Below are 21,200 nucleotides of genomic sequence, written 5' to 3'. Positions count from 1 at the left end.
GATAATAATGATGATGGAAATAATGATAAGAATATATATAATGATAAGAATTTAATGATAGGAATATATATAATGATAAGAATATATATAATGATAGGAATATAAATAGTGATGAGAACATAAATAATAAGAATATAAAAAGTGATAAGAATATAAATAGTGATAAGAATATAAACGGCGATAATAATGATAAGAATGACAACAACATAAATAAAGAAATAACAATAATTCAACTAGAAAAATTAAAAAGAATAAATTAACCCGATAATAAATAACAATAATTTAAGGAGAAGGGGAAATCCTCCCCAAAAAGCACTTTGTCCCCCCTATTGCACCAAAGCCCACGGCGGGGGGGGGGGTTGAAGGTGGGGGGGGGGCTCGACGGGGCTGCGTGTGTATGCGCCCCCCCCTTTTCCTCCTGCTCCCCACATCTCGGGGCTGGGGCTGCCGGTCGGGGAGAAGGGGGGGGTGGGGGGTGGGAGCAGGGGGTGGGGGGGGGTGGGGGGATGGTGGTGGGTTTTGTTTGTTTTTTTTTTTAATTGTGGAAGAAGGCGTTGAGCTCCTCGTACATGGGTCCCCGCTCGTGGGGGAGGTGCACGTCGTAAGGGAAGAGGTTCTCGGAGTGGACCCCCCCGCGCATCCCCGAGGAACCGAAGACCAGGTTGTGGCCGTGGGGCCGGGCCCCGGGAAGGGCCGAGTAGTGCATAGAGTAGTGGTAACTCTTGTCGTGGTCCGGGGAGGAAGAGTCCTGCTTGAGGGAGAAGTTGCCGTTGATGCAGAGCGGGGGGGGGGCTGACCCCCCCGTCGTACTCGGAGCTGTTGTAGTCGGGGGAGGCGTTGCCGTAGAGGCTCTCGTAGGCGGCCGAGCAGTAACCGTGTGTCCTCAGCCCGTGCGCCCCGGGAGGGGGGGGGGGGGGGGGGGCCGGCGGGGGGGCACTGCGCCGCGGCCAGCCGCGAGCAGGGGTACGGGTACGGGTGCACGGCGAAAGAGGCGTTGGCCCCGTGGAAACGGGGCCCCTCCTGCCCTTGCTCCGTGAGGAAATTGCGCGAGTTGAGCTGCAAGCACCCGGCCACCAGGTTGGTGGTGGGTTGGGACAAACCCTTGCAGAGAGTCTGCACGTAGGAAACCAAATCGGGCCGCTTGCCCGAGCGCAGGATCTCGGAGAGGGCCCAGATGTAGTTCTTGGCCAGGCGGAGGGTCTCGATTTTGGAGAGCTTTTGCGTTTTCGAGTAGCAAGGCACCACCTTGCGCAGGTTGTCCAGGGCCGCGTTCAGGTCGTGCATGCGGTTGCGCTCCCGGGCGTTCGCCTTCTGCCTCCGGAGCTTGGAGCGTTCCAGCCGCGCCTTGGTCATCTTGCGTTTCTTGGGGCCGCGTTTCTTGGGCCTCTCGCCCTCCGCTTCCTCCAAGCCTTCCTCCTCTTCCTCCTCCTCCTCCTCGTCCCCTCCTAGCTCGCCTTCCTCCTTGCTCTCCCCCAGGGAGCCCTCGGGGGGCTCCTCCGGGAGGGCGCAGCCCTTGCCCGCCCGCTCCTCCTTCTCGCTGCGCGCATCCTCCTCGCACTCCTCGGCCCAACCGGGGAATTTCGGGACTTCGGGGACCAAGCTGGGCTCGCTGAAAAGTCGCGTCAACATGGTGGCTGCAGCGGGGGGCAAAGAGCCAGGCGTTACCGGGGGGCCCCGCCGCTCCCCGACCCCCCCCAAACCTTCCCCCCCCCCCCCTTCATCTCCATCTCCATCCCTGCCAGCGGCGAAAACGAATTGAGCGCGGGGGCGAGGGCTGCAGCCCCCCTCTCCGGTTCCCCAAACCCGGGGGCACCGGGGGTCCCTCCGGGCACCGGGATGCCCCCCCCTCCGACTACCCCCCCCCCTCCGACTACCACCAACCCCCCCCTCCCCGCTTTTCCCCAGCTCCCCGTGGCCGCCGCCCGCGCCCCGCTCCACTTCTCCCCCCCTACCCCCCGACTCAGCCGGTTCCCCACCCCCTTCCCGGTTGGCCCCCCCGGCCGGTCCCGGTGCCTCCGGCCCTTTTTTGACGCCTCCAACTTTTCCCCGCCGGGGGCGGCTCCAACCGTCCCGGGGCCGGAGCGATGCGGCCGCTGCCCCCCCCTCCCTTTCCCGGAGCCCCCAACCCCTTCTGTCCGGTTCCCCCCCCCTTCTCGGGGCTCCCCCCCCCCCGTTCAACCCCGGGGCTGCCCCCGCCCGCCGGGGCTCGGCCCGTAAATTGCGGCGGCATCAAACGGCGGCGGGGGTGGGGGGAGCAGCAACCGCCCCCTACCCCCCCCCACGGGGGCAACGCGGGGGTTGCGGGCGGCGGCGCTCCCGGGGTCGCCCCCGGGGGTTGGAGGTTTGGGGTTGGGGGGGGGGGGAGGGTGTCGGCGGGGCCGGGGCCCGGGGGACACCGCCCGGGGCGGGGGGTGGGGGGCGCCGGGGGGGAGCGGGGAGGCGGCTCCGCCGGGTCGGGGTCCCCGGAGGCGGCGGCGAGGCGGCTCGGCGCTGATTTCGTTGATGCCGCTTTGGCCGCCGCTGCCCGCTCCGTCCCACCGGGACCGCGGCGCCCCGGGCGCGCCCAGCCGGGAGGGAGGGGTGGGGGGGGGGGGGTGGTGCGGGGGGGGGGGCGGAGGGGAGCGAGCCCCATCAACCCCCCTGGGAAGGGAGTGGGGGGGGGGCTCCTGGGCTCGAGGGGGGCGTGAAGCTCATCGTCGGGGCCGCCGGGGAGCGGCAAAAGCCGAGGGCCGGGGGAAGAACGAAAAACCGGGGTGGGGAGGGGGAAAAAAAGGGCGAGACGTGGTGGAGAAACAAAATCAACATGGAAGTTGCCTTTTCTCCATTCAAGTTTCCTCCTCTGCCCTCCCAGCCCTCCACTTCTTACATAACTCACCTTCGGGCGGACCGGAGGAATTCTTATTTCATTGTTCCCAGCATCTTCTGGGACCCGGGACGCGGCTCCTTGAGGTTCTCCAGCCTCCTGCAGTCCTCTATCCAAAAGGAGGCGAGAGTGGCATCTCTACCCAGCAAAGGGGGTACCAGCTCTGCTGCCAGTGCCATATGGTTGGCACGTCATGCGCGAGAGCTATCACATGAGAGCTAATGATTGACATGCGCTTGCATTCAGGGAGATTTGTCTCTCTGGGGAAGGAGGACTCGCCATCTGTCACTCTGTACTCAAAAAAAAAAAAAAAAAAAAAAGGGAAAAAAAAAAAAAGAAAAAAAAAAAACCCTCTTCCAAATCTCCAGCTCTGCCTACACGCCGCAAAATGGGACCCGGGCGAGATGCAGGCGATGGCGAGGCCGGGATGAACAATGGAGCGAGCGGCACGGGACGTGGGGCAGCTCGCCTGGGCCGAGCGTAGCGAGGGCAGCCGGCGGGCACCGGGGCGAAGGGGGAGATGCCATGGGGCCTGTCGCTGGGAGCTGGCATCTGCGGCTCGCCGCAAACCACCGCGGCGGCTCGCCCTGATTCAACCCTCCCGTCAAGCACCAGCCGAGCGGGCACGGAGGCGACGGCGAGGGCCTGGGGTGGGTGTGTAGCCGGCTAGGGCTCTGGGGAGGTGGCGGCGGTGGCACTGCCCGCTTTGGCCGCGCCAGCGCGGGCTGCGAGCGTGGAGGCCGGCACGGCTGGTGGCCGCGGGGCTGTGGGTCCCCACGCAGATGGCACGTGGCCCCGCTGGCTGCCCAGCGCCCCGCAGCCCCCCGCCGGCACCCCCTGGGCCGCACAGCCGCGGCAGCCTCTCTCTGCAACCCTACGGCACAGCCTGGCGCGCACAGATGCACCAGCCTCCGGCACGCTCCCACACGCACACACACACACGCTTGCACACGCGTGCCCTCCCCAGCGCACGAGGGGTCCGAGCCCTCGCTGGGTGCGGGTGCCACGGTGGCGGTGGCAGAGCCCCGGTTGTGCCGTGGCGCAGCCGGCGAGGCCTTTGTCTGCCAGGCACCTCGTCGTGCCACCGCCCCGTGCCCCAGCTCGGCAGTGCCCCGTCACCCCCTAACCCCTGGCTCTGTCCCCACCACAACGCACGTGAAGCCAGAAATTGCTGCTGCCCGTTCCCTCGGGCCGGTGGCCGGTGGCAGCAGGACTGGGGAGCCGGTGTCGGGGTCATTGTGTCCACGGGAGCCAGATCCCACCAGCCGGTGCCCAGCTCTGGCTGCAGCCATCGAGGCCAAGGCACATGATGATGTCCTGCATCCCTTCTGTCCCCAAGGCTCAGGGGGACCTGCCGGGCTTGGAGATGCAGGTAGAGGACGGGGCAGCAGGTGCAGGTTGCCATGCACGGGCTCCCACTGGCCACGCACAGCAGGTAAGGGTGGCACAGCCGTGGCAGGGACGCGGTGGCTGTGGTGGCAACAGCATCAGGGCCACGGCGCGGGCACGGCAGGGACACGGTGGTGGTGGTGGCAAGGGTGGCACGGCCACCACGGCACAGGCAGGGACACGGTGGCCGTGGTGGCCAGGGCTGCGCCCACGTGCAGACAAAGGGCTGGCCGTAGCCGGCCACTGGGTCTGTGCCAGCGGCAGTGGCGGTGCCCGCTCCCCCGGTGCAGGTGCCGGGGCTGGCACGTGACAGAGGGGCCTCCACCAGCCGCGAGCGTCCCCCCCGCGCGCTGCCGAACCCTCTGACTGTCACTCACGGCTGCGGCCGAGCAGATGGCACCTGGGCTGGAGCCGGCCTGTGGGGAGGCTGGGCCCACCCCGGCCGTGTGCCGGTGCCAGTGCCGTGCCGGGGCACCGATTCTCAGGCAGCCTCGCCGCTCATTGCAGCCTTTCCCACGGCACCGTTCAGCTCCCTCTGTTTCCATCTTCATCTTCCAGATGGGTGCCAGGCGGGCACCCCCCTGCCCTTGGATCCCACCCTCGGCCCGTGCCCGTGGCACGTTGGTGCTGCCCGTTCCTGCCAGCTCGGGGTAAGTCCCTGCTCCGCCGCCCGCGGTTCCCAGGACCGGGGACCCCAAGTTCTTGTCGGGTGGCTCGGCTGCATCCCAGGGTCAGGGCAGCAAAGCCAGTGGTGCCACGGCTCCCGCGGGGTCCAAGGTGATGCCATGGTGTGAGCCATGAGAAGACAAGGATGGGGACAGGGATGGGGACAAGGATGGGGACAAGGATGGGGACAAGGATGGGGTCAGGGGGGAGAGCCACAAGCCCCTGGCCCGGTGTATCCGTTACAGCCTAATTAGCAGCCGGCAAGCGGCGAGGGTGGGCGCCGGCGTGAGCCTCATCAGCATGCACAGCGCTTGGAGGGAGAAGAAAGTGGAGACATGAAACGGGGAGAGGAGATGAAAGGGGAGCAGGGAGATGAAAACCCAAACCACTGCATTGTGCCGCGGCCGGGGCGGCGCTGGGGGGCCCTGGATGGCCTGTGCTGGGCTCCCAAGGCTGTCCCCACGCTGTCACCTCCGCCACGGCTGGGGGTGGCACGGGGCAAAGCGAGGCAGGGGCAGCCCCGTCCTGCTCTCTGCTGGGGGCTTCAAGTGCCTTCAGGGCTGGGGTTCAGCCAGGGCGGTGAATGGGGCTCTCAGCATCACGGCTCCATGGGCAGGATCCGTCCCTTGGGGAATCAGGGCCCCTCTGGGCAGCACGAGGAGGTGAGGTTGGGGTGAAGCTACGACCGGGCACAGCTCGAGGGGGACATGGTGGGAGCTGGGGCAGGGCTGGCACTGCTGGTGCTCCGAGTGCTCCGTGAGCGTCTTCTACTCAGGTAGCTGAGGGCTGCAGGAGCTGAGCCCAGTGACCCCAGAGCTCTGATCCCCATCCGGCTGCTGCTCCTTGTGCACAGAGACTGACTTGCCCAGCACGGCCACCTCCAGCCACCCCAGCCGGGTCCCTTGGGCGCTGGGCTGGTACACGAAGCTCTTTCCTCCTCCAAAATCCATGCCTTGTCTCCCTTCCCCTCCCTTCAGCAGGACTGCGATGGATGGAGACCCTGCCTGGGGCGGTGGGGGCTCCATCCTGGAGGTGGGTGCCGGGGGGTGCGTGGCATCCAGAGAGATGAGCTGGTGCCATGGATGCGGGTTGGCACGGGTGGAGCTGGGGGTGGGAGCTGGGCACTGGGATGGTGCCGGGACCCGGCTGGGAGCCAGCTGGGCCCAGGGCAGCTCCCAGGGGCCCCGCGTGGGATGAGTTTGCTGGGGCTCAGCCGGCTGACGCATCCCCAGCGTGGGGGCCTGGGCACAGCTCCGCAGCCGGCTGCCGCCGCGATGTGCCATCCCTTGCCCAGCGAGGGCTGGGGGCACCGAAACTGGACCCTCTCACCTAGGCGGGGGGCCCTGAGCCCCCTTGGTGGGACCGAGCCATGGAGGCCTGAGTGGAGAAGCCAGCTCCGGCGTCTCCCCGCGAGCGGTGGCGGGGGGAGGCGGGGGCCGCCTTGCCAGATGGAGCCAGCTCGGAGCTGCAATATTTCTGGGAGGTGAAGGCTGGGGAGAGATGGATGCGGTAACGCGCGGCAGAGCCACCGCCGGGGAATGGCAGCCGAGGGGAGCAGAGCAACCTGGTCCCCATCCCCGCTGCCTTTGGGGACGCAGCGGCCTGGGCTGGGTCCCCAGAGCCGCTTTGCCTCGTGGGATCCATCCCTGGGTGTCTTCCAGCCTCCGGGTGAGCAACCCCCTTCTGTGGGTCTCTGCAGGCTGCGGGTGCTCTGCTCATCCCCGTGTCCCTAAAGGTTGGGGAGCCCAGGAGGAGGAAGCTGACAGTGGAGGGAAACTGAGGCAGGGAAGGAAGGAAGCAGAGGTGGTGACTCAGCAGGGACTGGAGACGCTTTTAGCAAATCCCTCTTTTACTGGAGGAAGATAAATGGTTGGATTCGATGATCCAGTGGGTCCTTCCCAACCTAGTGATTCCGTGATTCTGTGAAGACGAGGAGATGCTGTGCCAACCCCGGCGCTGGGACCGGGGGGCCAAGCGAAGCCCCCATCACTGCGAGGTGGTTCCTTCACCCCCCCCCAAGGTTGGATCCTGCCCCTAGGAGCCTCTGCCCACACTCCCCCCTGGCCACTGCTGCTCCCCCCAGGGGACTTGTCCAGCCGTTTTTAAGACACACGCTGTTAATTAGACAAACGGCGCCCTGGGAATCGGCCAGTGGGAAACTGCTGGAGCCACAGCTGCGGGTGGGACGGGGGGTCCTGGGACAGGGGGACGCGTGGCCCCCACCTCCATATTCCTGGGGTCGCTGGGCTCACCCTTGCTAGGGTCAGAGGTGTTTTGAGGACATGGGGGTGGTGGGACAGTGGGACCCCAACCTGGGACCCAGGGCCAGAGGAGGGGGATGCCAGCATGTCACCAGCGGATCGGGTCACGCTGGGGAGGTCACGACGGGCTGTGACATCAAAACCACTGCTCCGCGACGCCACGAGAGCCCCTGTGGCCACATCACCCCCCCCCGTGACCAGATCCCCCACCCCCAGCTGCCCCAGCTGGGCTGGGGGGGGGCACAGGGGGCTGGCGCAGAGCCTGGCGGTGCCACCGGCGTGGGCACACGGCACGCGGCGCGGATGAACGAGCGCTGCTGGCACCGGCCCCCCCGCGGCAGATGGCATCCGCTTGGGCCCGGTTCAGGGAGCCGGTGGGGCGCGGGGGTGGCGGGGGGCACCACGTCCCCCTCCATCGCCCCCCCTGCCCCTCTGCGCTGATGCCATCGCCCCCCTCTAAAATTCACTGAGCGGCTTCAGGCCCCATCAATGGGCGATGGGGACCAAGGTGGCACTGGGGACAAAGGCGAAGGGCTGGATTTGGGGTGGTGGGTGCCAGGCTCCCACCCTAGGGGGGGGTCTCTGACCCCAAATCCATGGGGGATGATCCAGTCTGGCGCTGCCATCACCGTCCCTGCCCGCCCTGAGACACAAGGAGGGCATCAGGCTGTGCCCCCCATCCCTGTGGGTATCGGGGACCCCCATCCTGGGTGGCTTTGGGGACCCCCAGCCTGCTGATGAGCCCCTCCATCCCATCCCAACCCCCTGTGTCATGGATTGAGGAGGGGAGGGGGGGGCCCGGCAGGGAGTGGATTTGGGGAGGGAGGTTGAGGGGGGGGGGGTGTCTCCATGGCGACGGGGCGCCGATGACGACAGTCGCCATGGCGAGGCCCAGCCCGTTGCCATGGCGACGCGCCTGGCACTGCCAGTCGCCATGGTGATGGCCAAGGGATGGAGCGGTCCCCATGGTGGGGGGCCCACGGCCGGGCTGAGGACTTTTCGGGGGGCACCTAGGGCTGGATCCACCTCCCCACCCAACCCCACGCTACCCGGGGTGCTTCGCGGCCTCCCGGCACGGGGACGGTGCCACCGCGTGCCGCCGCGTGCCCGTTGCTGCCGCCGCCGCCGCCGCCCAGGTTCATTTGCACGAGGCTTTTCCACTCCAGTTCACACTACCATCTGACAAGCCCAACTTCTCATTTTCAGAGTAATCACTCCACTGCACTAATTGCACATGCAAATATGCAAATTCGTATTAATTAATTACTATACTAATTAGTTCTGTGGTATTTGCGAGTAATAAATCATTCGGAGGGAGCGGGAAGCTGGAGACCTGGCCCATTTACACTTCGCATAAAATTTTAATAGGCGCTCCGGCTGATCCGGGACAGCCGCGCCGTGCGGCGCTTAAAGGCGCAGAGCTGGCGTGCCAGGGCCTGGCCACGCTGCCCGGCTTCGGGGGGCACCGGCACCCCCATCCCTGGGGCGATGGGACAGGGAAAATGAAGAGTAAGATGATGGGGATGCAGCAATTTGGGGCTGCGGGCTTGGTTCGGTGCCCGGTGGTTTCGATAGTTCTGCTTGGGGAAACTGAGGCACGGAGCGGGGGATGCAGCCTGTGCCCGTGCCAACCCCAAGGATGTGGGGTCACCCCGCTCCGCGGCCGCTCCGGCACCACGAACCGCAGCGGCAACCGTGCCAACGCCGCGCCCGTGCCAGCCCCGCGCAGCCGCTCCCCACCGCCACCTTTGGGGATTTTGCAAGCCTTTAATTGTCGTAAGCACAGATTAATTAAGCAGCGATAAACACAAACCCATGCATTATTGATGAATAAGGGTGAGTTCAGGTTGGTGCAAACGTTGTAATTAAATATAAACCTCAAGCTGCCCATTGTTAACAGACAAATTACATTACTATTGCGACACGTGTCGGGGCGCGTGCGGCCAGGAAGGGGCTCGTGCCCGGGTACCACAACCCGCTGTGCCCTCCGGCCCCACGGAGAGGGATTTGGGGAGCAGAGGTGGGGACCCCATCGCTCCATCCCCTCGCTGTGGCCGCCACTGTTTCCCTCGTCCCATCCAGGCCAGGCTTTTCGCCCTCCGCGTCCGTCCTGGCTCCGCGTGTGCCAAGGATGCTCCACACGGAGCAAGATGGGGAGAGATTGGGGGGGGTGCCACCTGTCACCTGGCTCTGCCGGGGTGGGGACACGCGTGTAAATGTGCCCTGCGTGCACCTATACAGGTGAGCGCACACGTGTGCGCATGTGCTCGTGTGCACACGCAAAGAAATGCAGCGGCACGCACGTGTGCAAAACCACAGGTGTAGGTGCACATACATTCTCCTGTGCACACATGCGCTTCCCTGGGGCACACACACATGTATACACACGTATGGATGGACTTGCACATGCACACTCACACTCTTGTGCATGCACGCACACGTGTGCGCATTGCAGGTGCATACAGGCATGCTCACAGCACACACACAGACCCCTGTGCGCGCACACTCATGCACATTCCAGCACGCTTGCACATGCGTGTGTGTGCTCCTAGGCACACACATGCGCTCACGCACACATCTGTGTGCACATGTTTGAACACACACATTTTGCTGTGCACGCACGCATGCACACACATAATCTCCAGTGCACGCACACGCATGCACATCCCTGGCACATGTATGTGCACACACACATGTACACACGCAAATCCAAGCATGCTTGTGCACACATGCGCATACTCCTATGCACACGCGTGCACTCACAGACACGTCTGTGCACACACATGTTTGCATATAGACACATTTTGCTGTGCACGCACGTGTGCACACACTAAATCTCCAGTGCACGCACATCCCTGGCACACGCACACACACACAATCCTGTGCACACACACACACGCATGCACCTCCCAGGCGCATGCACGCACGCTTGCACACGCATGCACGCTCTCCTGCACACACACGTGCCCGGCCTTGGCACGCACGAGCATGCACACACACAGAGTTCCGTGCACACACACACGCATGCACGTGCACGCACATCCCTAGCACACGCTTGCACACACACACCCAGCCCTTGCACACGCGTGCACGCTCCCCAGCCCAGCTCCCATCGCACCAGTGTCCCCATGTCCCTGTGTCCCCCCCAGGACCCCTCACTCCCATGTGTCCCCTCCTTATGGATTTGCACCCCCTTTGCCGGGACCCCCCCCACGTTGCCATCCAGCAGGGACCCCGGTGACCCCCCCCAGGACAAGTGACAGTGGCACCTGGGGGCTGGGGGGGCCACATGAGCCCTCCTGGCTGCGTGCCCCCCATCTCCCCGCGCGCCCCTCGCCCGGGCGCGGGGTGGGGGGTTGGCAGCTGGTAGCTATTTATTAACCAGTCATGGTTAAATTGGTTTATAAATTAACAGATGTTTTAACTTTAGTCTTTCTTCTGGGAATGGAAGCAGCAAACTGGTCGGTGCTGGCGGCTGGGCACCGCGAGGGCCCCCTCCCCACCAGGGGCTCCTCGGTGGGGATGGGGCGGGGGGGCAGCGGGGATGGCAGCCCCCCCTGCACCCCCACCAGGGCACCAGGATGGGGTTTGGGGTCCCCTGGGGTCCCATCTCTGCAGGGAAGGGGCTTGGGTTGATGCTACAGGTGGGTAAACTGAGGCACGGAGGGCACTGACGGCCCCCAGCAAGAGACCCCCGCGATGCCCCCCCCTCTTTAGGACCTCAGGGCTTGAACCCCCCAGTATCCCCTTCCAAATCATAGAATCATGGAACGGGTTGGGTGGGAAAGGACCTCAAAGCCCATCCAGTTCCACCCTCCCACTGGTTCAGGGGCTCCAAGCCCCATCCAACCTAGCCTTGAAGCCCCCCAGGGATCGGGGAGCCCCCACTGCTCTGGGCAACCTGGGCCAGGACCTCCGTGCCCTCCCAGGAGAGCATTTCTCCCTAAAATCTCATCTCAATCTCCCCTCTTGCAGCTCAAACCCCACCCCCCGCTCCTGTCCCTTCACTCCCTTTCGACCCCTGGGACCCACCTTGGGGTGTCTCTCCAGGACCCCCCAGCATCCCTAGACCCAGTGGCACCCCCAGTCCTGGACTGGGAGCACCCCAGGGCGTGGGTGCGAGCCTTGCCATGGGCCACTGGTGGCCAACTGGGATGGCCCCAGCCCCCGCTGCCCCGTGCCAAAGCCCTTGAGCTGGTGCCCAGGGCTTGCCGGGCGGCTGTGCCAGCGCTGGGGTGACTGTGCCAGCCCGGCTGTGCCAGCAGAGCATCCCTGGGTCCCTGAAAAATGGGGGGGTGCATCTCTGGATCCCTAAAAATGTGTGTGGGGTGCATCCCTGTCTGCCTGGAAAGATTGGGGGTGGTGGTGCATCCCTGTGTCCCTGGAAAGATTGGAGGAGCATCCCTGTGTCCCTGGAAAGATGAGGGGGTGCGTCCCTGGAAAGATGAGGGGGTGCATCCCTGGGTCCATGTCCCTGGAAAGATTGGAGGGGTGCATCCCTTGGCCTGCTGGGGTGGTGAGGTCAGAGCCCCCCATCCCACTGGGGATACAGGGATGTGCTCTCCCCTCGCAGCAGGGCTGGAGCCCCCCATCTTTCCAGGGATGCAGGGATGCCCCCTCCCATATCTTCCAGGGATTCAACACTGCATCTTTCCAGGGGTACAGGGATGCACCCTCCCCCTGCATTGTCCTGGGGGGGGCTGGACCCCATTACTGGAGCCCCCAGTCGTGATGGGGTTATAGGGTTGCAGCTCTCCCAGCACTGCTCGGTGCCTCAGTTTCCCCATCGCACACAGAGGGTGCCAGGTCCCCCCCACCCCAGCAGTGATGCAGGCAGTGGGACAGTGGGGTCCCACTGAGGGCGGGGGGGTGTGTGTCCATATCCCCAGCCCCACCCCCTGCAGCCCCAGCTGGTCACCTCCAGCTCCCCCTTCCCCTCTGCAGTGCCCCAGGCTGGGGGTACCAGCAGGGAAGGGGTTAAGGTGCCCCCCCCCACTTCACTCACCGCCCCCTCCTGCTCCCACGGCTGCTCCCACGCGTGTTCCCACACCCGGGGAGCTCGGCCCCCCCTGCAGCACTGAGTAGGGGGCTCAGCCTGGGGGAAGGGAGCTCTCAGCCTGGGGAGGGGGTGCTCTGAGCCTGGGGGGCTGCACCCACTGCGGATCCTGGGGCTTCGGGTGCACAGCCTGGAGGATGCTGGGGGGACCCCAGGAGAGGGGACACACACCCCCCAGGCACCCACTGCCCCCCCAGACCCGACCCCCCATGACCCAGTCCAGCCCCCCTCAATCTCACCTTTAGGACCAGACAATCCGTGTCCCGGTGTCCTGTCCCCACCATGCTCCAACCCCAGAATCCTCCTGTCCCTGTGATGCTCTGACCCCCTTGCCCTGTCCCCAGGGCACCCTGTCCCCATGATGCTCCATCCCCAGTGTCCTGCTGTCCCCACGATGCTCCAGCCCCATGATGTCTCGTTCCCATGGTGCCCTGTCCCCATGGTGCCCTGTCCCCATGATGCTCCATCCTTGGTCTCCTCCTGTCCCCATGATGCTCCATCACCAACGTCCTCTTCTCCCCGTGATGCTCCATCCTTGGTCTCCTCGTATCCCCATGATACTCCATCACCAATGTCCTCTTGTCCCCATGATGCTTCATCCTTCATGTCCTCCTGTCCCCATGATGCTCCACTGCTGATGTCCCCCTGTCCCCATGATGCTCCATCCTCCGCGTCCTCCTGTCCCCACAATGCTCCATCACAAATGTCCTCCTGTCCCCGTGATGCTCCATCACCAGTGTCCTCCTGTCCCTATGATGCTCGTCACCGGTGTCCTCCTGTCCCTATGATGCTCGTCACCAATGTCCTCTTGTCCCCACGATGCTCCATCACCGATGTCCTCCTATCCCCATGATGCTCCAGCCCCACATTGCCTCACGCCCATGGTGCCCTGTCCTTGTCCCCATGGACCCCACTATGTCCCATCCCCTCCACGCTCCATCCTCGCAGTGCCTGCTCCCCATCTCCATCCCCACGCCCCGTGCTGCCCCATCCACCTCACCACCCTCTGCCCCCCAACACCGCGTCCCTGCCGTGTCCGGCCCAGCGGGCGAAGGCTCCAGCTCCTCGCCGGTGCCCGCTGGCGGGGGACGAGGCGGCGAGCGCTGCTTCCCCGAACCTCCTGCTATTTTTACTCTCTCTGCAGGAGGATTCGCTGCTGCGCGGCGGAGCTGCAGCCCCCACCGCACGGCGCAGCGCGGCGATGGGCATGGCACCGTGATGGGTACAGCATGGCATGGCAATAGGCACGGCACGGCACGACGATTGGCACGGCGCGGCTGTGGGCACAGCGTGGCGCCACGCGGGCACGGCACGGTGACAGGTATGGCACGTCCCAGCGGTGGGCCTGGCATGGCACGAGTGTTGGTGGCTCTGCAGCCGCGGTGCCCGTGGTGCCCGGACGGCGTTGACGCAGCAAGGAGGACCACGTGCCACGATGCACGTGTGGCACGGAGCGGGCTTGGGCACAGTGTCCCCTCTCCGGCACGGTGCCGATTCCCCCAGTGCCGATCGGGCGCAGGCTGCGTGGGTGCTGATCCCGGGGGGCTGCGGGTGCTGCCGCAGCGAGGGGAGGGGACCCGGCCACCCCCTCGCACGGCGCCTTCGCGGGCGGAACCAGCGGGAATGGCAGCGGGAAGGAGCCCAAGAACCTGTTGCCATAACGACTCGGGTCCTGCGCCGGGATGGGGATGAGGATGATGCTCTGAGCCCACCTCGGTGACCCCTGACACAGGGCGACCCCTCGCCCCATCCCGTTGATCTCAGCCTTGCGGTCCCCTTCGTCCCTGCTGTCCCCACCACGGGCATGGCCGCGTGGGCCAAACGTGGCCACCTGGAGCCCGGGTTGGCCACGATTTGCCGTGCAGAGCCGAGGTTGGCCACGCAGAGCCGTGCTTTGCCGTGCTTTGCCGTGCTTTGCCGCGCGGGAGGCTGGTCCGTGGCACGGTGCCACTCGGGTAAATATTTTGCTGGAGCGGTGGCTGCTGGCCCACGGCCACCGCAGCCGTTGGAGCACCGGGAGATCCGGAGCCAGCTCCCAGCTCCTTTTTCCTCGTCCCTCCTCAGAGTCACCTTCTTTAGCCCCAATGTCACCAACGCCGCCAACACCACCCTGGCTGTGGCCCCACCCCGGCCAGGGCACCCCATGAGGGGATGGGGCCACCACACTGGCTACCAGTGACCCCGCTGTCCCCGACGTGGGAGACCTTGTCCTGCTCCAGAGAGGTGGTTTCGGTGCCCGAGTCCTTCCAGGCAGGCTCGTGGCAGAAGCCGGTGCGGCACCGGTGCCGAGCGGTGCCCAGGGGTGCCGAGTCCCTGCTTCACCAGGAGGAAACTTTGGGTTTGGTTGGAATTTCCAGCAGGAAAACCGCAAAAGCCAAGACAGATCCAGGGCAGGACGGAGTCCCCCAGCACTGTGGCTGGATCCAGGGGTGGGATCCCTGGCATGGAGGTGATGTGACATCCCTGGGGTCCTGTGTCCCCGTGGATGTCCCCTGGCCACGCTCCCTGGTGGCTCCAAGTCCCGAAGGAGCAGTGTCCCTGTCCTATGGGGTGGGAGCAGGGTGTCTGTGGGGCACAGAGAAGCCAGGATTGGGGGGGGGGGGGTGTGTGTTATTCCTGATGTTTCTATGCCCTACATACTCTGCAGGGAAACTGAGGCATAAGGGACTCAGGTGGAGGCTCCCAGTCCCATCCCAGTCCTGTCCCATGATCAGGAGACATCTCCCAGGCAAGGAAGGGGTTAACCCCCCCTCTCCACCCCCCCTAAGTTGGCTGAACCCCCTCAGGGGCTCCCCAAGGGCTCATTACCTGGGCTTCAGCCCCCCTACCCGTGGTTGGGGGATGAATAATTCAGCGCCTGGTAGGAACCAAGTCCTCCCTCCCTCTCCTTCCTCCTCCTCCTCCTCCTCCTCCTCCTCACCGGCTCTGCCTTCTCCACCTCCCGTCGCTCTCAGTCCTCGCTTTCCCAAGCCCTGGGTGCTACCAAACTCCGCTCAGCCCCGGTGGTGGCGGAGATCCCACCACCACCCAACCTCTTCCTCTCTCCGGTACCCAAGGGGGTGACACACGGTCAAGGCCATGGACCCCAAGGATCGCAAGAAGATCCAATTCTCCGTGCCGGCACCTCCGAGCCAGCTGGACCCTCGCGCCGTTGAGATGGTGAGGGGGTCACCAGGGTATGGGGTCACATCAGGGGTCCCTCGTTGCCCCGAGGTCACCGGCAGCGCTTTAAGCGCTGCCGGTGACCTCGGGGCAACGAGGGACCCCCAGTGTGACCAGGAGGGATGAAGGGGACAGGAGATCTTCAAGGTGTTGGTGTGAGCTGAGTCCTGCACGAGGGACAGGAGGAGATGGGACGGGGACAGAGTGGGACAGGGGGGATTGGAGGGGATAGGATGAAGAGGATGGGACGGGGAGGACAGGGTGAGGGGGGTTGGAGGGGATAGGAAGGGGATGGAGGAGGTAGGATGGACAGGATGGGATGGGGAGAGTGGGACAAGGGGGATTGGAGGGGACAGGATGGGGATGGAGGGGACAGGATAGGGACAGAGGGGATAGGATGGATGGGATGGGAGCGGGAGAACAGGACAAGGGGGTTTGGAGGGGACAGGATGGGACGGGGAGAGAGGGACACCGGGGATTGGAATGGGTAGGATGGGGACAGGGGGATTGCATGGATGGGATGGGACCAGGAGAGCAGGACAAGAGGGATCGGAGGGGACAGGATGGGGTTGGAGGAGGTGGGATGGACAGGATGGGATGGGGAGAGCGGGACAAGGGGGATTGGAGGGGACAGGATGGACAGGAGAGGATGAGGAGAACGGGACAAGAGGGATCAGAGAGGACAGGGCATGGGACAGGAGGGGACAGAGGACTGGGTGGGGGGAAAAGATGGGACAAGGGAGAGACGGGGAGAGGATGAGAGAGCTCCAAGGTCCCCCATGTGAGCTGTGGTCCTGCGCAGAGGGAGAGTTGTGCAGGGGGACAGGGCAGGGATAGGGATACGGATGGGATGGGATGGGATGGGATGGGATGGGATGGGATGGGATGGAGGGGACAGGGATGGGCTGAAGGGGACAGGACACGCAGGGGGACAGTGCAGCTGAGGGGACACACCAAACACAGAGCTCCCACAGCGGCGCTGGGTGGGAGCTGGTGCTCTTTTGATGCCAGGAGAGAGTGGGGAACCTGGGATGGGGTTGTGACCCTGCTATGGGACACCCCAACTTTCAGTGGCGCCGGCTCAGGGGAGCCCCCACCCCAGGGATCCCCACCCTGGCCGGAGCTGGGTGTCCCTGTCCCCTGCTCCCTGCAGCTTGTGGAGCACACAGGGACATACGTGGGGTGTCGATCCTGGGGTGCAGGGGAGGGGACAGGGGACCTCAGTGTCCCCAGATGGCTGGTGACATCCTTCTGTGCCCCAGATCCGCCGGCGGAGACCCACGCCGGCCATGCTCTTCCAGCTCTCCGAGCACTCTTCCCCAGGTGAGCGGGGCAGGGATGGGACCCTGGACAGGGAATGGATGTGGTGGCAGGGGACAACTGGTCCAGGGATGGGAGGTGATGACAAGGATGGGACGCGGGATTACTGATAGGATGGGGTGGCAGGGATGGGACCTCATGGCTGGGACAGGACCTGGTGTCATGCATGGTATGGGATATCCAGGATGGGACATGCTGGTAGGGAGGGGACATGATGGTGGGATGGGATGTGGTGTCACCTATGGGTGGGGTGGGACACAGTGGCAGGGAGGGGACATTGTGGAGGGACAGGACGTGGTGGCAGGTCCTTGGTGGGGATTCTGATGTGGGCAGGGACCTGTCTGGCTCCACTGGGTGCCGGCAGCTCCGTCCCACTCATCCCTCTCTCCCCGGCGCTGTTGACCCAGAGGACGAGTCCCTGCCCTACCAGGTGAGTTGGTGGCCCTGCTCCTGCACCCCACGGCTCCTCAGTCACCAGGGAGTTATCGGGGCTCAGCCCAGGCACCCGCTGCCCCATCCCAGCCTGGCCCCAGCCCTTATTGGTTCCCTGTCCGGCACGGGCACACGGCGCTGGCATTGAGGTGATGGGGACGGGAACGCAGAGCCAGACCAGGATGTGGGGAACAGGAACACCACCCCAGGGTCCCCAACACCACATCCCCATGATGGGGCCTCTGTCATGGGGTCCCCAACGCCAGATCCCCACGGTGGGGGGTGTCCTCATTGCCCAATCCCCATGGTGGGTCTCTGTGATGGGGTCCTCAACACTGGATTCCCATGGCAGGTCCTCATCACTGGGTCTCCAACGTCCAATCCCCAGGGTGGGGTCCCCATATTAGGATCCCCAATGCCAGATCCCCACGGTCAGGTCCCCATCGTGGGGTCCCCAATGTCCAGTCCCCTCGGGGAGATCCCAATATTGGGGTCGCCAATGCTAGATCCCCATGGTGAGGTCCCCATCGTGGGGTCCCCAAAGTCCAGTCCCTATGGAGAGATCCCAAAATTGGGGTCCCCAATGCTAGATCCCCATCATGGGGTTCCCAAAGTCCAGTCCCCATGGGGAGATCCCAATATTGGGGTCCTCAGTGCTAGATCCCCATGGTGAGGTCCCCATCATGGGGTCCCCAAAGTCCAGTTCCCATGGGGAAATCCCAATATTGGGGTCGCCAATGCTGGATCCCATGGTGAGGTCCCCATCATGGGGTCCCCAACACCTGCTCCCCGTTTCAAGGAGCCCAGGGAAGGGGTTGGTGTAAGCTTTGAGTCCCCATCGTGGAGCCCCCATCGCAGCATCTTTATCCCCACCGTGAGATCCCCGTCACAGCACCCAGCTCCCCACGGGGGACGCTGGGACCTTGTCCCCAACGCTGTTCGTTCCCGCAGCGCGGCTCCGGAGAGGGCTGCCTGCTGAAACCAAAGAGGACCAACCCGTGTGCCTACACGCCGCCCTCGCTCAAAGGTACCGGCTGGCTCTGTCTGGGTGGGGAAACTGAGGCACGGGGTCCTCTTACGCCTCGCCACGCGGCTCTGTGGGGAAACCCCAGTGCTCCCAGTGCTCCCAGTGCCCGGAGCGAGATCTTGATGTCGGTGTCTCCTCAGCGGTGCAGCGCATCGTGCAGTCCCACCTGGAGAGTGGCCTGGCCGGGGGTGACAGCTCTGACGGGGAGCCCGATGACGGGGAGCACGAGCTGACCCGTGACTGCGACCCCGACAGCGCCCTCGAGCCTGGTGAGGGGGACGGGGACATGGAATTGGGCTGTTAGAGCTGGGGGTGACATGGGGACAGGAGCGCTGGAGCCCTGGAGACACGGGGACACGAGTGCTGGAGCCCTGGGGACATGGGGACAGGAGTGCTGGAGCCCTGGGGGATGTGGGGACATGGGGATGGGATTGCTGGAGCACTAGGGACATGGGGACATGGGGATGGGATTGCTGGAGCCCTGGAGACACGGGGACACAAGTGCTGGAGCCCTGGGGACATGGGGACAGGAGTGCTGGAGCCCTGGGGGATGTGGGGACATGGGGACACGAGTGCTGGAGCCCTGGGGACATGGAGATGGGATTACTGGAGCGCTGGGGACATGGGGACAGGATTGTTGGAGCCCTGGGGACAGGATTGCCAGGCTCTGGGGGATGTGGGGACATGGGGACAGGGCTTCTGGAGCCCAAGGGATGCAGGGACATGGGGACGGGGTTGTAGGAGTCCAAGAGACATGGGGACAGGAGTACTGGAGCCCTGGGGACATGGGGACAGGGTTTCTGGAGCCCGAGGGATGCAGGGACATGGGGATGGGGTTGTAGGAGCCCAGGGGACATGGGGACAGGGATGCTGGAGCTTGGGGGATGTGGGGACACAGGGAGGGACCTGCCGGAGCCCAGGGGACATGGGGACAAGGCTGCTGGAGCCACAGGGACATGGGGACAAGGCTGCTGGAGCCCAGGGGCGCAGGGACATGGGGACACAGGCTGGCTGCTGCCTGGCCCTGCCACCCGCTGGGCAGTGTCCTTGTCCCCACCGGGCCCTGCTGCCACCCCCGGGGCCCCGGCCGCTCGGCTGGCGTGGTGGCCGGTGGTGCCACACGTGTCCCCCTCTGCCCCCCGCTCGTCACCGTGCGCCCGAGAAGCCCCAGGGAGCCAGGGCAGAGCCGAGAGGAGCTTCTTCCCCGCTGGCCTCAAGGCACACAAGCGGAAAGGTAACGGGATGGGGACGGGGACAATGGGGGGACAGGGATGATGGGGACAGGGGGAGGATGGGGATGATGGGAGGATGGGGATGAGAGGGGACAGGGACGATGGGAGGACAGGGATGATGGGAGGATGGGGATGATGGGAGGATGGGGATGAGAGGGGACACGGATGATGGGAGGACCGGGATGATGGGAGGATGGGGATGAGAGGGACAGGGATGATGGGAGGACCGGGATGATGGGAGGATGGGGATGAGAGGGACAGGGATGATGGGAGGACAGGGATGATGGGAGGATGGGGACGATGGGAGGGTGGGGATCATAGAATCACCAGGTTGGAAAAGACCCACGGGATCATCAAGTCCAACCATTCCCATCAACCACTATGACGAGGGATAAGAGCGGATGGGGACAACATGGGGATAAGGACAACGGGGCAACGAGGACGATGGAGGGAGAGGGATGATGGGGAGATGGAAACACTGAGGAGACGGGAACGATGTGGGGACAGGAGTGCGGATGGGGACCACGGGGGACAGGGGTGATGGGGGACATCGCTGTAGCCTCTCCTCGGGGATGCTGGGTGGGCGCTGGGGCTGGGGGTCCCCGGCACTGGGGTGACCCCAGAGCTGGGGCTCCTGGGGGCCGCAGGCGGGCAGAAGGTTTCCTTTGCCGGCGGCATCGATGAGCGCGAGGAGGACCTGAAGGCGCTGACGGTGTCGGAGATCCCCGAGGACCCCGAGGGAGCAGAGGGGGATGAAGAGGAGCAGGAGGACGGCGGCACCGGGGGTACGTGGGGCATCACCCCCCACCCCCCCACCCACCCCAACCTTGATCCCTGGCGGCTCCGGTGCCATCGGGCCCCGTTCCTGACCCTCGTCACCACCTTCCCATCCCCAGAGCGGCGACACGTCGGCTTCGCAGAGGTGCCCTCGCGCCCCATCGGCACCGAGCGCCACTCGCCCACCTTCCCGCTGGGCACCAGTTAGCCGGCACCGGCCACGCCGGCTGCAGCAGCTTCGCCAGCATCATCGTCCCCCCCAACCCCGAGCCCTCTGCCTGCCCTGCCTGCGCTTCAGCCGCCCTCACGCCCTGCTGGCCCCTGCCAGGCTGGGCCAGGCCAGGCCTCTCGCACGGCCACAGCCGCCCTCGCCCCACAGCGGTGCCCGGGACGGGACCCCCCGGGGGCTGGTGGGGGCTGGGGTGCCCACAGCTCCTGCCCCCCCACATTGCGCAGAGCCCCCCTCCCTGCCTGCAATAAATGGCTGTACAGAGAGGCTTCAGCCTGCTTGAGGGGCCCTGAGGCCAGGGTTTGGGGGGCCAAGGTGTGGGGCAGGGGAGGGAGAGAGGTGTCTGGGCACCTGGAGCTGCGGGGTGGGACACAGGGGCCACCGTTGACCCCCCCTGCCTCCCATTTGGAATGGTTCCTCCCAGCCCCACTGAATCCCCCTCTATAGGGAATGGTTCCTCCCAGCCCCACTGAATCCCTCCCTATAGGGAATGGTTCATCCCAGCCCCACTGACTCCCCCCATTTGGAATGGTTCATCCCAGCCCCACTGATTCCCCCCCTTTGGAATGGTTCATCCCAGCCCCACTGAATCCCCCTCTATAGGGAATGGTTCCTCCCAGCCCCACTGAATCCCACTCTATAGGGAATGGTTCATCCCAGTCCCACTGATTCCCCCCGTTTGGAATGGTTCCTCCCAGCCCCACTGAATCCCCCTCTATAGGGAATGGTTCCTCCCAGCCCCACCGAATCCCCCTCTATAGGGAATGGTTCCTCCCAGCCCCACCG

The 21,200-nt window shown here is 64.9% G+C and overlaps 3 protein-coding genes across 3 annotated transcripts in view; 2 read left to right on the top strand and 1 right to left on the bottom strand.

Moving 5' to 3' along the window:
• Positions 1 to 535: 535 nt before the first annotated feature.
• Positions 536 to 3,091, bottom strand: NEUROD2 (neuronal differentiation 2). The gene is given in 4 exon segments (XM_069876877.1): positions 536 to 790; positions 792 to 920; positions 922 to 1,634; positions 2,876 to 3,091. Coding segments are annotated over 3 exon segments (1,092 nt in total). The 5' UTR covers positions 1,630 to 1,634; positions 2,876 to 3,091.
• Positions 3,092 to 3,483: 392 nt separating this feature from the next.
• The window catches only part of ORMDL3 (ORMDL sphingolipid biosynthesis regulator 3), a 172,180-nt gene continuing 154,463 nt past the window's right edge, over positions 3,484 to 21,200 (top strand). Inside the window, exon 1 of the mRNA XM_069877247.1 lies at positions 3,484 to 3,487. The gene's annotated coding sequence lies outside the window, so the exon portion shown is untranslated. The remainder of the gene's footprint in view (positions 3,488 to 21,200) is intronic.
• PPP1R1B (protein phosphatase 1 regulatory inhibitor subunit 1B) lies at positions 15,137 to 20,678 on the top strand. Its single transcript, XM_069876874.1, has 8 exons — positions 15,137 to 15,394; positions 16,660 to 16,720; positions 17,125 to 17,147; positions 18,101 to 18,176; positions 18,317 to 18,445; positions 19,342 to 19,410; positions 20,056 to 20,193; positions 20,305 to 20,678. Exons 1-8 carry the CDS (start codon positions 15,314 to 15,316, stop codon positions 20,391 to 20,393), a joined length of 666 nt encoding a protein of 221 aa, XP_069732975.1. The 5' UTR covers positions 15,137 to 15,313; the 3' UTR covers positions 20,394 to 20,678.

This window comes from Phaenicophaeus curvirostris, chromosome 26, assembly GCF_032191515.1.
Source record: "Phaenicophaeus curvirostris isolate KB17595 chromosome 26, BPBGC_Pcur_1.0, whole genome shotgun sequence".
Lineage (NCBI taxonomy): Eukaryota > Metazoa > Chordata > Aves > Cuculiformes > Cuculidae > Phaenicophaeus > Phaenicophaeus curvirostris.
Note: the sequence above shows the minus strand (reverse complement) of the source record. Positions and strands in the feature narration are given on the sequence as shown.

Coding starts and splice junctions, on each gene's coding strand:
- PPP1R1B (XM_069876874.1), top strand. CDS start 15,314: ATGGACCCCAAGGATCGCAAGAAGATCCAATTCTCCGTGCCGGCACCT. Junction 18,446..19,341: donor CGACAGCGCCCTCGAGCCTG/GTGAGGGGGACG, acceptor GCGCCCGAGAAG/CCCCAGGGAGCCAGGGCAGA. Junction 19,411..20,055: donor CAAGGCACACAAGCGGAAAG/GTAACGGGATGG, acceptor TGGGGGCCGCAG/GCGGGCAGAAGGTTTCCTTT.